Source organism: Strix uralensis, chromosome 18 (assembly GCF_047716275.1).
Source record: "Strix uralensis isolate ZFMK-TIS-50842 chromosome 18, bStrUra1, whole genome shotgun sequence".
Taxonomy (NCBI): domain Eukaryota; kingdom Metazoa; phylum Chordata; class Aves; order Strigiformes; family Strigidae; genus Strix; species Strix uralensis.
In genome coordinates, this window is record NC_133989.1 from 3,480,989 (window position 1) to 3,498,466 (window position 17,478).

Below are 17,478 nucleotides of genomic sequence, written 5' to 3' on the forward strand. Positions count from 1 at the left end.
ATCAGTAACTGGTCTCCATCACTGTGTGGCAGTTCACTGGGGCCAGATCCACATCTCCAGCATTGAGACTTCTGTTACATACCAAGGGTGCTCGTTAGTTAAAGAGTGACAGGGTATGGGCAAAGCCCAGAAAGCTGAATTGAGACAAGTGAGTCTTCTAGTTTGTCATCATAAACAGGCAAGTCCTGCTCTGTTAATGAAGTGTGGTGTGAAAAGGGACGCAAGGTCACCACCACCAAAATCACAGCAGAGGTTGCACAGGATGCTTGGTTGGTTCCAGGTTCATGCAGGTCACCATCTGGCGATGTGACAGCAGGGAAAGCCCTTTAGATTGTCCCAGAGGCCTGTGATTTCTGGTGCTAAAGGCTCTGAAGCAATTTGCTGCATCACATAGTGGGCTGTTAGAGGTGGAACCACATGGGGGAAAAGCTCACGCTACCTATCATGGCCAGCTGAGAAATTTCAAAGAGAGTTTTCAGGTCTTGTTTCTGTTCCTCTGGCTTGTTAAAAGAAAGATGTTTTAGAGCTAAGAGTCCCCAGTTTAGAGCTTCTTGTGTTCTTCATTTGCACTGTCTGAAGATTTGTGTGTGCAGATCAGTGTGCCAACAGGTCTGGTAGCAAAAAGAAATAAAAGAAAATGTAGAGCTAGAGGCCCTGCTGCATACAACTGATATAACCTATGAGATGTCAGCCTTGCGAAAATGGTGAGGAAGAAGTAAAACTGGAATAAGAATTGGGAAAATCTGAAGGTCTCACAGAATTGGGGCAGGTTGCTCTTATCTCAGCAGCCTGGAGCCCTCATGAGCCTGGAGTTTTCTCACCTTTTAATGCAGGCCAGATAACTGTTCTCCTTGGTAAAAAATAGGATTTGGCTGTATGGCAACAGTAAGGTCTTCCACTTATGTTTGCTTTCAGCATTCCAGCTGGGCACAGTTTCTGTATTTTTGACTTTGCCAGAGATTTTGTTATCTATTGGTGTGGCAGTACTGATACCAGCAAGAGAGGGGGTTCACTGTGCCAGGCACTATATATGCCCTAAAGTGAAAGATGGCCCCAATCCCCCCCGGCCACAGCCACCCCAATCTAGGTAAGGCATCATCTATCATTTAATTTCAAGAAGCCAGAGTGGCTCTCTTGAGCACCTAGGTCATATTAATCGTAATTTAGATATATTTCTAAGATAACCACCTGGCTCCCTGAGTTTTCACTCTTCGTTCATTGAACATCCCATAGATGAGCATGTCCAGTCTCCAAAAACATCCCTTTCTGTTCAAAACTGCTTTCTCTTCATCAGACTCTCTGCTTGGTGCTACTGAGAGACGTGATCTCAAACCCTTGGATGTGGACGTGGCATCTCTGCATTGAGTAAAGGATGAAATGCAGTATGATTTTGCCTAAGTTTAACATCTTTTGGCTTCCCAATTAACACTGCACCTGGATTTACGCCAGACTGAAGTTACAAAACGTGTAGACATTACTCACAAGAGGCAAAGCCAATGCTTTAAAATAACCTCAAAGTTACCGGCAGAATGAAGCCTATTTTTCCAACAAAAATGACTTCGCTAAACACATTTGTGTTACGTGAATTTGGAGACCATGCATGAAAGTCACAGAGGCCTCTCTCAAGGTTTGACTCCACGATGAAATGCATTTCCCTTCCTCCTTTGGCTTCAGTATGTAGTTTCCCTTGTGACCTGGCTGGAAAACGTGTGGTTGCTGGAGATGCTGTTGGATTTCCTGGTGAAGGCCAGTCGTTTCTTCTTCTTCCTCCAGGGCAGGCACAGGAGTGTGAGTGTAGAGAGGAAGATCTGTCGGAAGTTTGCAGACACCAGGTTGTAGAGGATGGGGTTGATTGCTGAACTGACGTAGAAGAGGACGTTTGTCAACATGTAGAAGTAGTGGTAGAAGTTGAAAAGGAAACTGGAAGAACAGATGAAAGAAAAAAATTAAGTAGAGTGTGGAGAACTGATATATTTCAAAGTCACACGGGTGAGAAAATATGAGCTGTTTTTTCAGCTAACCTTTCTTGGCTGGGGATGTGAGCTTACTATTGGGAGTCAGTGCATGAGCCACCAGGAAAACATCTATGTTTTCAACTGGGACTGGCCAAACGTAGGTCAAATGCCTCTGCAAAGGTCTTGCCCCAATGACTAGCAGTTAGAAATGTATGTATGCCCCAGGTCTGGATGTGATATTTACCATGTGCATTCATTTCGTCTTCAAAAATAGACATGCGTGAAACCAAGAAGCCAGATGGAAATTTGTTTCTGTGTCATGCATATACATTAGCTTGGCTTTCTGGCTGCAGTTCTGGTCTACAGAGCCTGCAAAAGAGCCAAGATCCAGTAACAGATGCAGCTCTCTCCTCCCCCCGGCAGTGAGAGCTGCATCAGCTCGTTCAATGTGTCCCTGGGTTGGGATTTGTCTGTAATCTGGGATAGCAGTCTCTATTCCGGGGGCAAGTTGATGATAGCAAGCTTTTGAAACATATCCTGACCATCACAATATAATGTTTTCAACTAGAATTGGTTGAAAATGCTTAGGTTGTTATTTTTTTTTCTTTTGGAAATATCTTTCCTTTGGACAACTGAGATCAACAGCTCTGGTCTGGTAAAGGGTTTATAAACAATGTAGGTCACATTTTCAGGAAGATGTTCCTCAGGATCATTTATTTCAGTGGAAATTGCAGACCTTTTTGTTAGTCTGAGCACTGTCTAACAAAAGATAAATAGATGTGTGCTGGAGTACATCACCAGTCCCTCCACACCCCCTCAGCACTGCCAAGTACTGCATGGCCCATCCAGCTCTTGTAACCAGAATTTCTCTATATAGTTGTGAAGAATTAATATAGCAAAAAAATTTCTCTTCTTCAGGGGCAGGCACATGCATTAATAAATGAACACATCAAGCTGCTGCAAGCTCTTGATTAGCTACCATACTGATAGTTCACCATTCATAACATGCCTGTAAATTCAATGTTTTCCTAAAATCACTCATGGCTTTTAAAAGAAGAAGAAATATGTGAATGCAACCACAGTGCATAAATTCACACTAACTGCAGACAGACTTCTCTACCCCTCTTGCTCAAAGCAAATGCAGTCGTTACATAATTGATTGCTGCTTTAAGTGCTTTTCATATAGGAAAGCAAACAAGAAACAACAGTTTGTCCCAGTGTGTGCCTACAGCTCTGTTTTTATGACTGAAGATAGGTTTCGGTTTTTACTATGGATGGATGTACAGTTCCATTCAGTAGACTGCTATATTGTAAATTACAATTTTTTGTGCTTGCAAATGAAATTTTAATGTCTCATAGTTGCTCTGCTTTTTGGTATTGTAGATTTTATTTTTTTTTTTTTTCTTTTCCTGTTCATTGCAGGAAACAGACCTGGTCCCAGAGAGAAGAGGGACGTAACACTGTGGGAGAAAAGACACATTTTCCCTGAGCACATCTCGTGGTGTCTCAGGCTACCTGGGTGTGTATCCTGAGATGGCATTAATGCTTAATTGCGTATTTAAAATGGAGGATCGGTTCTGTGGCTGCTTTGCTGAGGAACCTGGCCTGACATGACAGAAAGGCTGCATGGAGCTGTCTGTGTGCCCTTGCAATCCGTGAACCATGCAGAAGCATTCAGTGTAGGGGTACAATTATCCCTAATTTCTCTGAGAATCTGGACATTTTCTAATCAGCGGCAAATGCTAGTATTTAATTTTGATCCACTCCCTCTAAAACCCAGTAATTACCCTGCCCCAGACTCAATGAGCAGCGCAGTTATTTCCCTACCTGTGCAATCTCTCCTGTCATTAAGGGAACGTGCCGTCATGGAGCTAAATGGTGTGTTAACAGGAGCTGCTCCATCTTAGAGCGGGTGATCGATATCTCTGCCACAGAGACAGCAATCCTCTTCGGATGTATAAAACCCCCCTGTCCAAATGTCATTTCGTCAAGGGCTGTCAGAGGTGGATATCCATTGCTGTTGTTAACGGGGGCGATTCTGTGGTCACAGCCACAGAAGGAGGAAGGGCATGATGATGCATTTTGGTTCAAGCTAATGCTTCCTTCACCCACGCCCGGGGGATTTAGATGATAAAACTAGGACTCTTAATTTGGCTGGCAAACTCAGTAAGAAATCCAAAAGAAAAAAAAACAACAAGTAGGAGGTTGAGGCTTTAACTCCCTGCGTGGAGAATGCCTTTTCTCCCAGATCCCCACCTCCATCCCCCCGTGTGCTGGTGCCCCGGCAGCCCCAGCTCCAGCCCTGACCCCACACCCCGTCCTGGCATGGGGGAGAGCTTGTCCCCTGTGTCGTGACTCACTCTGTCCAGTGACTGGAGGGGACATAGCAAAACATGAGACGCCGTATGTGATAAGGGAGCCAACAGACCACGAAAGCAATCACCACAGCACCTGCAAGGTATGAAAAAAGCCCATTACTTTTGTGAGCGATTCTTCACTGGGGGTGAAAAAGAGATCTGCCTGTGTGGTGTTTATCACTGTAAACTGTTTTCCTGTGAACTGGTCCCCACTTTGTTCTTCTATTGCTGTCGTGCAAAGAATTAATAACCCTGAGGGACAACTGGCCTGCAAATGCCGGTAAAAACAAGCATAACAGAAATAACAGAAAATAGCATGGGGGCAGTGACATGAACAAAAGAAGGTGTGATACAGATAAAGGACTGCTGATGCCTAGTTCAGACACTGGCTTAAATGAAACTGTATTTGCATCCGTCCTTGTGTTTCGTGCCCTTGTGGCACTGGGTATGTTGTCCAAAGTATTCACAGAGACAGCTAATGTATGTTTTTCATCCAGGTAGACAGGGAACCAGGGACACTATAATCCCATCCGTTTGTTACGTGGAGCCACTGGCCGCAGTCCCCGTGGTGCTGGGGATCATTAAACAGCCTCAGGAGCTGCTTTCTGGTGGCAGGGCTCGTCCTTTTGCTCTACGTTTGTGCAATACCTGAGACAGCGATTACAAGACGTTTGGGTCTGGATATTAGCATAATAAAAATGATTAATTAAAGGGTAAGCAGAGAAAGACAATATGTTTTTTTCTTTCCAGATTCCTACTGAGGGACATCAAACAATGGAAAATAAAATGCAACAACTCTGAAGGATAAAAGTGCCGTTGGTACAGTGGGTTTGTCAATCTAGATTAAAAAGTAGATATATCAGGCAATCAAGGGAAAGATTTGTTTCCTTTTGTAATATGCATTTCAACCTCTGTATGAAATGACAGGATTCTGGCAGAATCCTAGCAGGAAATAAAGAAATCTCAGTTAAAACATAACACAATAAAAGACAAGAAGAAAATCAAGGCTAAATAAAATAATTATGTTAATTTTTTATCCCAAATTTGCTCTACAGAGAATAAGGGCCGCATCACTCTTGTCCTCTATGTGACCTGTAAAGGGCTAGGAAGCAGCAAAGCTCTCTCACAGAGCTACGCACCACCCGTGCAATGCAGATTTGGCACGTGGAGGCAAAGGCTGCTTTTCCTTCTCCTTGGGACTGAAAATATTTATGTGGATATGTCCCAAACCCAGATGCCGTCATCCCACAGGGACCATGCCATAGCTCATAGAGGAGATATGCAGAAGACGTGTTTCCCTTGAAAAATGTGGTCCAGGAGGAGCAAGTCTGGCTGCGGTTGCATCTCCCCATCACCGTTACTCAGCCAAGAGGCACAGGGGAGACTTCAGTAACATCATGGGGAGGGAAGTGTCTGTGCCCTGTTTTTGTGGATGTCATCCCTAGCAGAGTCACTGCCTAATTTGTACAGAAATTAAATAATTCGTGGTGCCCAGTTCTGTACTCACAGCCTTACTCCAACTCCATGTGCTATCTTTTTATTAAACACATAACTAACAATGGAGATGGTTATATTCTTTTAGCATCAGGCTGCATGGTGTATGAGAGCATCTTCCAGGAATGCTGAAAAAAAACATTTATTCAATAAAGTTTCAGGCAACTGAAGGGACATGTTTTTGGAAAGAAGGCTAGAGAGTCTGTTTTTATTCTCTTGTCCAAGTGAATTCATTATTTCAATCTGAATATTTTTGGCTGCTATATGGTCATTGTGATCACAGATGTAATTCATCACTAGATGGCCCGCAGCTCTTCAGACACCACCAAGTGAATGAATTTGACCTGTGACTGACCCTGCTCCGAGGAGCTTTATGGGACTTTGATGGGGACAGCCCCTAAGTGACACATGGCACAGGAGAAGTGGGGAGGTCCCCCAGGAAGCTCGGAGGAAGTGCTGGATGCCTGCCTTGCTCTTTCACATTTCTGAGCACCAGCTTTTGGCCACCTCCAGAAATTAATTTCGGTTGGATGGACCTTTGGTTTGCCCTGGATGAAGCCACCCACCCATGATTCCCCAGGAGATCCCTCCCAGTGGCCACAGGAGAAGCGATACTCTCCAGCCTCTCCCCCTCCATCCATCAGCATCGGGCCAACAGGAACGAGCCAACATCACAGCTCCAGTCCATCTGCTTCCCCAGTGCCTGTACAGGATTAGCTGGATTTTCAGGCTGTGAAAGCAGCTTCCCAAATGGCTCCCAACACAAGTTCATTTGTGAACATCATAATTTTTGCAGAAACCTTCATGCACTGGCACTTCCCAGCTGCTTCCCCCTGCATGCAGCTCTTTAAGAATGGCAGGATCTGGATTATTTTTACAGCCAATTTTAAGAGTCTCACACATATGGCTGTTAAATTTAGCAACAGGTTAAATGAAAGTGGTTTTCTCCTGGTAAAGGATATCTGCTTCTGTTGCTCAGACAGTGCTGTGTCAAATAATATGGAGGCAAGGATCTATAGCAGCAAAAACTCATATTGAGAGAAATATGTGCTTAACCTCAGCAAACAAATAGTCAATTAAGTAATCTGTGGTAATTCTGTAATATCACATGCAATCACTCTGCAATTAAAACTCTATTAAACACATAGCTAAGTGCATTGGAGACACTTATGGTCTGATTTGGAAATCCCAGCTGGGTAGCACGCTGTGCAGCTCTGTGCTGCCAGCCTCTGCCCCGCAGATTAGGAGACCCTGACCTGTATTTGTCACCCTTAATCCATATGTTTCAATTTTATCATACAAGAGATCAAGCAGATTTAGGGTGGCAATCCTGTCCCATTGGGTCCCCTCCCCAGGGATGAATATGAAATGCGGGAATATGTTAAATTTTGTCTAATTCAGAATAAAAGTGTTCTTTTCTCCCAGATACCTGGTGCCTTTTGCTGCTGTCTTGTGCCTCCGTGAGCACATGCTTAGCAAAACGGATAAGTTATAAAATAAATGCTGGTCAAAATGGCTGACAAAATTATTTTTTATTATTATTATCAGCATCTAGGACATGTTCTCCATCATCAAAGGCTTCACACAGGGGTTTCTTTGGGGCAGTAAGATGGAGCAGGTCAGCCTGGAGCTGAGCACTGCAGGGGAAGGATTTGACCCAACACGTGATGGGGGTGACTGTCCAGGATGGTGTTTGTGAGGTTGGAGATTTCATGCCTCTATTTGTTGAACTAAAAATAAACCAGACCGACCCATCCCTCACTTCTAATTAATTCAATGCAGTTTTAATAGGAGTGGGGCTGCTCCATGAATTTCTGATATTTCCCACATTTGAACAGATGAGGTGCCAAACCTGCAGATCAGCCCAGGGCTGGGGAGAGGAGAGGGGACCCGAGCAAGCCAACCCCGGTGTGCCAGGGATGCCGGGGAATGAGCCTTCTATGAAGCTGTGTCTTCATTTCCCTTCTAACTCAAACTCTTAATTTAAACATGTATTAAAACCTGAATTATCGCATCCTGTGCCTTTCTATTTTGTCTTATAATGGCTGTATTCTCTGCCTGTTTGAACTGCATCCCAAGGAAGAAGGGGAGAGAGGAAGGAGGAGCGGCAGAGGACGAGCACTTGTTTGTTTATTGCGCAGGAAGTCCTGCAGAGGGAAACATAAATTTTGAGTGACATCTTTTTCATTGTGCAAAAGAAGATTTAAACTGTGCCAGTCTTGATTTTCAGACTAAACTGGATGTGGAAGCAATCCTGGAAGTTAAATTATATTAGATCTCACTGAGTATTTTATTTTACCTTGTGTGTATCCTGTGGCTGAGGCTGGGAGACAGCCCTTCTCCAGGGCCAATGTCTCGAAAAACTCACATTGGTTTAGCATGAGCATGGAGCAGTATATCGTGTGTAAAAAGACCACAGCGAGTGCTCAGTGGCTGGTTTCACTGAGCACAAGAGCCATGCTCGGGAGGGATTTTTAGCCCCCCTGTCCCTCTTCTGAGGCTCGGAGTGACTCGGGGCACTGGGACAGCGATGGGTGATGTGCCACTGCTGCCAACTCAGGGGGGGCCCCAGGGATCTGCTACAGTACAAGCATTTTCCTCCTCATTTTAGCTTTTCTATCCCCTCTGGGCTCACGCTAAGTCACAGTCCTGTGGCTCTGGGGTGGCCTTTGGCAAGGGTATCCCTCCATCCTCTCCTTTCTCTCCAGGAGAGGGAGAAAAGAGATGCTGCTCCCTCTTCTAACCACCTCCGCTGCTGCTCACACTTCCAGAGAAGCTCAGATCCATCCTTCCTTGACAGCTTTGTTCAGATTATTTTGGCCAATTTATTTCTTTTTCTCTGCATTTCAAGGGAAGCTGGAAAGCTAGGGAACAACGTGTTGTAATTTCTGAGCAAAGGCAGGAGCTGTTTGGGTATGTACTGACCCATCTGAACAACATCTCTCAGCCTTTTCTGTTTCAGCTCATCAGCAGCCAGGTGTCTCCAATGCTGCCCAAGGAATGCACCCTCCAGCTGCTACTAATAACATGTATGACAGTGTTATGGGGCTTATGTCAGGGATTTGCATTAATGCTGATTACTGGAGAAACAGTTTTTGTGTATTCAAAGCTCCTGGGTTTTACATACTTATTTGGTCGATGCCATTACAAGAGAATCTCTCACAAAGGGGAGCAAGTGTCACCATGCCATTTGATATGAGAGATGGTAAAAGCTGGGCCAAGTGCAGCTGTAGCTGGCACTCATTAAACCTCGAGGCTCTGTTTATATTAACACAATGCACTACCTGACAGGTTGTAGGCAATATTTATACCAGCAGGCCCCAAACTAGGGTTTACAGGAGCTGCAAGGGTGAGTATGAGCCTAGTAAAATTAAAACTGCTTATGCTGGTATTTGGGTCACAAGGCTGCAGGATTTCCATAAAAGTCAATAAGAGCCAGTGGAGATTGGGGACTATCAGTATGCACCAGTAGTACTCAGGAGAGCAAAGGAGGAGAAACTGGGAATAGCAATGGACCTAGGGAGCCCTGAGCTCCTTTAGACACCACTGAAAACACACAGCATTTGCTGGATACAATCCTCATGTGCTCTTGCACATATTACTGAGCAGTGTAAACATTAGATTTGATTCCTTAATTTCCATTCCCAGCAGCCAGAGATCTGCTTTTTATCTTTCTGTATAATTTTCCTTCTTTTTTTACTACTGTGGGAGGATTGTCTCTTTTTTTTTTTTTTTTTTGGATTAAGGGGTAGGAGATGATATCTTGCTTGAAAGGAGCCATGTTCCCCTAAATACTTTGTTAATGGCAGTGAGACAGTAAAGTGAATAGAAAAACCTTTTGGCATGCAAAACCAACGTATTTTATTCAGACTATATTGTCCAGTTCTGATTTTCGATGGCTTCAGCTGACAGATTTGAAAATGGATGTGATTTCCTGCCCCTGCTCATGCTGGTGATTAAATCATCCACTGGCACTGGTTTCATCCATAAGGAGCAAGGCAGAAAATGAAGGTTAAAGCTAGCCCATGAACAGGCTCCAACAAGCAGCACATCACTGCTGACTCAGTGCAAATGGGGGTTTCTTCCCCAGTTTCCTTCTAAGGTAATTATTTTTTTGAAAATTAAAGAAAAAGTTGCTTGATTCCATTTAAACTTCATTCGTGCCATTCCCTCTAGGGAGTCCAGGTGTTTGGAGGAGAAGGAAGAAGAAAGAAAGAAAATTTTCCCTTTGAAGGATAAATAAGGGCTCCCATCTTCTCGTCACCAGGTTCAAGGCTCTTTCTATTTGGCAAGATCAGGTATAACCCAAACTGGCATCCTCTGCAGCCCCTTTCTTTCCCCTCCAGTTTTGAGTTTCACGTGTCCTTTGTTCCTCCCAGAACAGTTTCTGCTCGCCTGGGCCTGCATTTACCACATGCTTCTGCAGTGACTAAATCCCTGGCCAGACTTTATGTTTGAAAACCCATCAGTTAGCTTTTTTAAACACTCACACTGGCAGGGTTTAACACCTGGAAAATCTGCTTGCTGGGCATGACCAGCCCTAGAGCTGTCTTCAGAGATGCAGTCATGAGCTGGAATCCCAGCAGAAATGCCTTGCCAGCCTGAGCTGCAGTGACAGCAAAGGGACACGTCTTGAGAGACAAGAAAAAAGAGTCTCCCTGTCTCAAGAGGTGCAGCCATCATCCCTTTCTGCTCCTCTGAGGGTGTTTATAGAGCGCACTGATACTGCTCTCTTTATGTCACTTGGCAGGCTGTAAAGTAAACCCACATGTACAAACAACTCTGGGAAATATATACAACTGTTATATAGCTAATTTATCCTCCTGAATTTCAGTGTGACACTTCAGCTGTTAAACTCTGCTTCCACTCACACTTAATGTCATGGGGGTTTTGCTGAACTCCACTTGGAGTTGCTCAGACTTTTTATTAGGAATACAAACTGCCATGGATTTAGTTCCTTTCTTGCAAAAGAAATGATTCATGGACAAATCTTGATTTCCTTAAAATATAGGAATTATGAAATACAACTGCTTAAGGAGCAGATTTTCAGCCTGGTGATCTACTGTGTATTGTGGCTGCAAAGTATTAGCTTATTAGCTATTTGTTATTCCTGTTTGTGGGGGGGTTACACTAAACCTCATAGAAATATTCTCCTCCTGAAACAGAAAGCTCAGACTTGGAACACTGATGAGGAGAATGAATGAACTCTTCAAAAGTTATTAATGCACAAATTAATGAAATGCAGGCCACGTGGGTACTTCATTAATACTTGGCCTTTGTCTAGTATTACTTGAAGAAATGCAGAGACCCCAAAATAATAATTTAAAAATTCTTAGATGTTCAGTAAAAAACATAGGAGACTTCATCTCCTAAAGAGCATCTTATCAAGGCATCATCCAGCCAGCTGTGGGACACTGGAGGATATTCTTTTAATTGGTTAAACCTCTCTAAGTGTTTTATAATTGCTTTCACTAAGAAGCTTCTGTAATGGAGCAAATGCTACCCGGAACTGATTATGTTTTAATAGGCTTAGCCAATGTCCACCCAGGGACATGAAAGGCCTCCCCTTGATGTCCATCAATTTGTCTCAACATTGTTATCAGAGCTCAGTAACTCCTTACTCCCATCCATGGTGGGAACTCATCCTGACAGGCAGTCGGGGACATGTTGAGGGCTGCTCAGAGGGCTGGTGTCACAAAACTGTCCCCTTTCTAGAAGACATTTTGGCCAAACAGTGCTTTCAGCCTGAGCCAAGCTCAAATATGCCCTGAATTTTGAGCAGCTGTTTAGAAATGTGAGACTGAGGTGGGGGAGATTTGTACTGCCCATGTCTGGATACAGTATGTAACGGTCTGGGTGGTGTATGTGAGGTTTTACCTGCTGAAGGCTGCTTATTCTGAAGGGGGGGTGTGTGCATGTGTGTGTTGAAGATCTATTTAGGATGTTATCAAATGATTGGCATATCAGGCTATGCAATTGGAGAAGCTTCACCCTTCTGTGAAGCATCACACAGCGCCCAAGAGACTCAGCTTCCCAGCACTACAATATAGCCAAAGAATCATAACAAAAAAAATGAGGTGGTTTTTAACTGGGGAAATGGAAGGAATATTGGATGGATGAAGGAGGGTATGAAATCTCTTGGCAGGAGGTATTTTTAACAGCAGCACTGATGCAGACGTTGCCCTGTTATCCTCGCAAAAAAGCTGGGAAGATGCCAGTGCCTCGAGCACTCTGAATTTGGATCCTCACACCTGGTGAACGCTGACAGCAGAGAGGGAATTACAATCAGAAATCACATGCTTAATGAATTAATAAGGTGACTCCCAGGCAGCAGGGCTGACACATTCCTTGATCCTGATCTCCCTAATTATTTTGTACATGACCAAAGTCAGACAGAGCCAAGAAAATACATAAATGTTACCAAAGAGGAGGAAAATGATGTGGATTTTTTGAATGAAGCTGTTAGCCTGACCACTTTTAGCTCCTATTTCAGTGTAAATAAATACATAAGCTCAGTAGATCTGCAGGAAGGAAGGGAGGTGTCGGCTGCTCTGATCTCATCCAACAGCTCTGCACACCATGAACTGCAAAAATTTATTTTCTGAGCATTGGTTTTACAAGTTCTGAGACATTTCACCCTTAAAACAAAATCAAGCTTTCTGTACTTCAGGCCAAAGTTCACTTTTGGAAATGGAAAATACTTTGACCCCCCTGAAGCTCTGATTTTTTGCCAACAATTTTATTAGTGTGGACAAGTGTCATTTTTGTTTTCCCATCCTCTTCCATAAACCAGCCTAGACTGTGTACATGGTTTTGGCTGCCATGGATCCCAGGAAAAATCATGTGCATCCTTGCTTATTTTTTGCTACTTTTCAGACAGCTCAGAGGCCTGGTTTATTAAAAAAAAAAAAAAAAAGAAAGAAGTTGTGAGGAACAGGTGACAAAAGTAAATGTGAATCAAGCACCTCCAGTAATCAAGTGCATCTGCAAAATGAAATGAAGCAGGATTTCACTCAGACTTGCTAGATAAAAAAGCCTTTCTGCACGATGTGGTGAATCACAGACAAAACTGATGATGGATTTCTTATCTGCTGGATCTTCCTCAGTCCAGAAAAGGAGCAAGTGGCTGCTCTCTCATTGCCTTCCCAGCAGGGAAAGGAGCTCAGTCCTGCTGCTGGGGTGGTACTGCAGAGACACACGTGGTATCTGTGCGTTGCTGCCCACCGTGCCATTTCTGAGCCACTTTTGCACCATTTCAGGCTCCGGATAGAAACCCTCACTTTTGCTAACTTTTCTCAGCTTTCGCAGTGCATCACAAAAGCAAAAAAATTGCCTGTAGAAGAATAAAATTAAGCTTATTGTTCAGAGAAAGAAGGGCTGTTTTTCAGTGCCTCCGAGCAAATGCGGACCTGTCGGTGAGGGGTGCTCTTCCACCACCACCAAGCAATGCCCGGGAATGGCAAGTGTAAATTTAGGTCTCTCTCTTATTATTCATGAAGAACTCTCTCTTCTTGATGTTACTAAAGAGTATACAATACTAAAAGAAGAGAGAGAGGTGTGAGATGTTGTAGTGCAAGTGAGAAAAGGCAGCTTCTCACTTAATGGCAGTAGGCAGAAGCGTTAAGAAACAGAAAAAGATAGCAGGGAACCAAGGGACTTGCATGGCCCCATCCTTGCAGGCTCAGTGCTGAAGCAAGGCTCACTGCTTGTGGATGGTGCAGAGACAGTAAATAAACACAGCCCAACAAGGTAATTATGGGGAATTTAATGTCTTCCAGGTTTTTCTCTCCTTTTCTCAGTAGGGATTTCCCAGCGTGGTGTTTGAAGCTGGGATGCACGTGGTGGCTTGCCTATGGCATGGGCATGGGACACAGCCCTGGCGAAACACAGCTGGAAAAATCTCATGGAGGTTCTTGGTGCCTCCTCTAGGGCTTTATTTCCTTGTTGAAAATGGGGCCTTGGCCAAAGCGCTTCAGCTCCCAAGAGCTTTGCCCTGGAAAGCAGCCGTCAGAAAGCTTGCTGCTAACAAACTCTCACTATCTAATGTGCAGGAAGACTCTCACAGTTTAAAACCAGTATCGCCATACTTTGTTAGATTTTTTTAGGTACTATTTTTGAACAGCTTTTGCTTTATCATCTCTCAGTTTAAGCTACCAGATTCTTTAGTCTTTTCCTCAGTTTATTTAATTAAGCCATCCAGTATTTTGCAGTACAGCTCAGTTCCTGGGTGCAGTATCTTTTATTTAACCTTTGTCTGAACCAAAGCTCTGCAGAAAAAGAAAAGGAATAAAGCAATATACGCAAGGCTTAAGTTGTTGTTGACTAAATCATTAAAATGCTGGGCTAGTTTTGCTTTTTCAGAGAGTCTCTGTGTGTGAGCAGGTCTGTTCTCTAGCTTTACATATCAACAAGCAAAGGCAAAAGAAAAGGATTATTTGCAATTACCCTAAATGTGATAGCTTGGAAGAATAAAAAATGAATTGAATCTCTTTCTGTCTTCATCCATGGAGATCACAGTTCTGTCTAGTTTCTCCATGAAGGTATGAATACCTCCCTGAGCAGTTCATAAATAGCCACTTGTCCTCCCAGCTATCAGTGTTGAGACATGCAAACGTAAACCCTTTATTGAGTGTGAAATATAGACATTTTCCAGAACAAGGCTTGGGAATTTGTCTGAAATATGCTTAGATAGCCAGCCCCCAGAGGGCTGCAAAATTTAGTTTAAAATTTTTTAAAAATTTCTGCTACATACTAAGTTGTCTTGGGGCAAAAAATGTCTTTTTTTGAATATTGTGATTAGCTGGGTCAGAGGCTGCAAAACATTGGGTGCAACATCTGGTGGGAGAAGGTAAAGTGCCACTCACAGAAGGGTGCTCACATGTCCTTGGGAACTCTACTGAGTTTATAGTGAGACATTTGACCCCCAGGAAAGGCAATAAATCGGAGTCACCTTACCCCAGTGCTGAGCACTTGACTTGAGGGGATATTTGTGCAAGAGGGGAACAGGGGAATTCTCTCAATGTAGACCACACAGCGATTGCCCCTGCCACTCTCTTGCTCCAGGTTTTCAAGTGTGCACTGGAGTTATTTCTGGGATATTATAAAACATCAGGTGTATGGGATTATGTGAGGAATGTTTTGCCATCAAATCAGTTTTGCTATTATTAGAGTTTTGAAGAGGAGAAACATTAGGAAGAGTCTGAATTAATCAAGAATATCTTTTAGAAAATCTGAGTAACTTGTCTATTTCTTTCTTCCTAAGAGAGAGGAAAATTGAAATCTGAATTAAAGCTGTGATCGATTGTGAGAAACTTTTCTCCTGTGTGTGTATTGTCAGGGCAAAACTGATCTTACACACACCTCTAATGAAGCAGAGAGCACCTTCAGAGCAGCTCCTGCTTCTACCTTGGGAGCAGGGGAAGGAAATCATCAACACCAGATTTTCAAAGCCTCTGATTGTAACAGCTGAGAGGAATTTGCACATCTGATTTACCATGGGCAATGCCAGGGGGGCTGCATACCCTGTGCTATGTGTCCACTCTAGCTGAGCTCGTCAAACCCAATCCCATGAAATAAGTTTGGGTTTAAAACTACATCAGTCCCCTGGTCACACTCAAAGCCTAAAACCAGCACCACCTGAAAGAGGGGTGTTCAGGCTGGAGCTGGCCAGGACTAGAAAAAGAAACAGGGAAGCTTGATGTTATCGAGTTGTTTCTGTTTTGCTGAATAGGAAATATATTTAAATGTGATTTTTTTTTCCTCAACTTCTCCCCCATTGTGCACAATTAATTAAATAATACTTAAATCTCTCTCTAGCTTCCTTTCTCTATAATATTTTTTTTTAAAAAATCCCTTAAGGGAAGCTTAGGACTCAGAAAAGTGACTCTGGGAGAAAAAGATGATGGTGGAAAATAGAGGATAAAATTTCCTACAAAACTGTTAGTGACTCAGCAAGAAATAGATCAAGAAGAAGAGAGACAAAGAGAACAAACAAATTTATTTTCCAAAGTCTGGGGCTTTGAGACAAGAACTGGACACTTTTGGCAAATGTCAAAGTGTTTGGGGGCAATTTGCATTTCCAAAAAGAGCTAATTTTAATTTAAAATATGTTTCGAGTGAAAACGTTTACCAGTTTCAACCTATTACTCTTCAGATTCTATTTACTTAGACACCTCTAGCCAGTTCCATGCCAAAACATGGGAATACTTACGTAGGACCCTCACGCCGTGCTTCAAGGCTTGCACGCGGCTGGGCTCCATGGACATGCTGAGCATCGTCTGCTGCCCGCCAATGGTGCAGACCTGGTTTTCTTGGGCAGCCTGCCTGAACATGACCATGAGCTGGTTGGCGATGATGGTGTTGAGCACAGAAATGACGACCATGGGGAACACGAAGGAGATGAAAGTGTTGACCTGTGGGGGAGAGATGTGGCACGGTCAAGGGATGAGATGGATCGGTGGAGCAGGAGACTGTGGTTTATTTCTCAAAGCAACAGAGAAACAGCCTGCAGTGGAAATCTTTTCCCTCCTTTTACACTGCTGGCTTTGGGTTTTGAAGGCTTATTGCACAGAGGGAAAACTCAACCACCACTGACATACATTCATTCATATGGGTCAACACTCAAAAAAGGCAAATCCATTCGCATCCAATTATGTTGTCTTCCCCTTTTCAGTGCAGTTCATTGCCAGAAATGTCTTGACCGAAACATACCATTGATCTTTTCATCTTGTGAACAGCAGGATGCTTCTTACCTTTCATTGTGCGTAGCGTGACTTCTAAATAGCAGTATGTTATTGTATTTTTTCTTTATTATGAGCACTCCTTGAGATCTTTTTAACTTTATTTTTTGTGTTCTGCCCTTTCCTTGTAGATTTAATGACAGCATTTTGTTATCTCATAACCAAATTATCCAATAAACCTTGTGCCTTAAAGGATTAAAATTGATCAGAATAAACAAGTGGAAGTTGTAATGGTTTTAGTACAAATGATTTGATTACTACAGTTTTGATAAAATTAAATGGAGGATCAAATTAAGCAGTGATTGAATCAAGTGGAAGTCACTGTTTGTGTCAAATAAATGCAGGAAGGCTTTGTGAGGGCCTTGCGGGCTGTCTAGAAACCCCACTGGAGCTGAGCTTACCAAATGGCAGCCCAGGGAAATAGAGGCATGTGTAGGATTTGCTTGCATGTCTGTGGCAAGGCTGCCATGGTGGGATGGCAAGCTGCCGTGGTCGGTGGCAAGCTGCCGTGCTAGCCCTCCCTGCAGCATGGAGGCCCTGGGTGCCCATGGGGCTTGTCCTCTCCACTGTACGGCTCAGGAGGAGGGTCAGCACATCGCTGAGATGAAATTGGGACAAATCAGAAGCCCCTTAAATTTTTAAAATTTCAAAATTTTAACAAGAATTAAATCGTGTGCTGCAAATCACCGTGGAAGCATTTTTATTAAAAGCGCTAAAACAACAAAAAGATAACACTACTAAAACCAGTAGGGAACTTTGCCCTGTGGCAGAGTTACAAGACATGCTGACTGTCCTCAGATAGCCACATATCTTACACCTCAGCGCCCTAAAACACAGAAGCAACCCAGCAATCCGGTCCAACCCCGCATCCCTCTGCAGACTGCAAAACCAGGGAAGCCTCGTCTACAAACAGGAGCTCCGTCTGCTGGGATG

The 17,478-nt window shown here is 43.5% G+C and overlaps 1 protein-coding gene across 1 annotated transcript in view; it reads right to left on the reverse strand.

Annotated features, from left to right (window-relative positions):
- Positions 1-1,670: 1,670 nt before the first annotated feature.
- NTSR1 (neurotensin receptor 1) overlaps positions 1,671-17,478 on the reverse strand; it is a 59,706-nt gene continuing 43,898 nt past the window's right edge. The window contains exons 2-4 of the mRNA XM_074888335.1: positions 16,017-16,218; positions 4,316-4,406; positions 1,671-1,920 (exon numbers count right to left, since the gene is read on the reverse strand). Coding sequence (XP_074744436.1) covers positions 1,671-1,920; positions 4,316-4,406; positions 16,017-16,218 — 543 coding nt within the window. The remainder of the gene's footprint in view (positions 1,921-4,315; positions 4,407-16,016; positions 16,219-17,478) is intronic.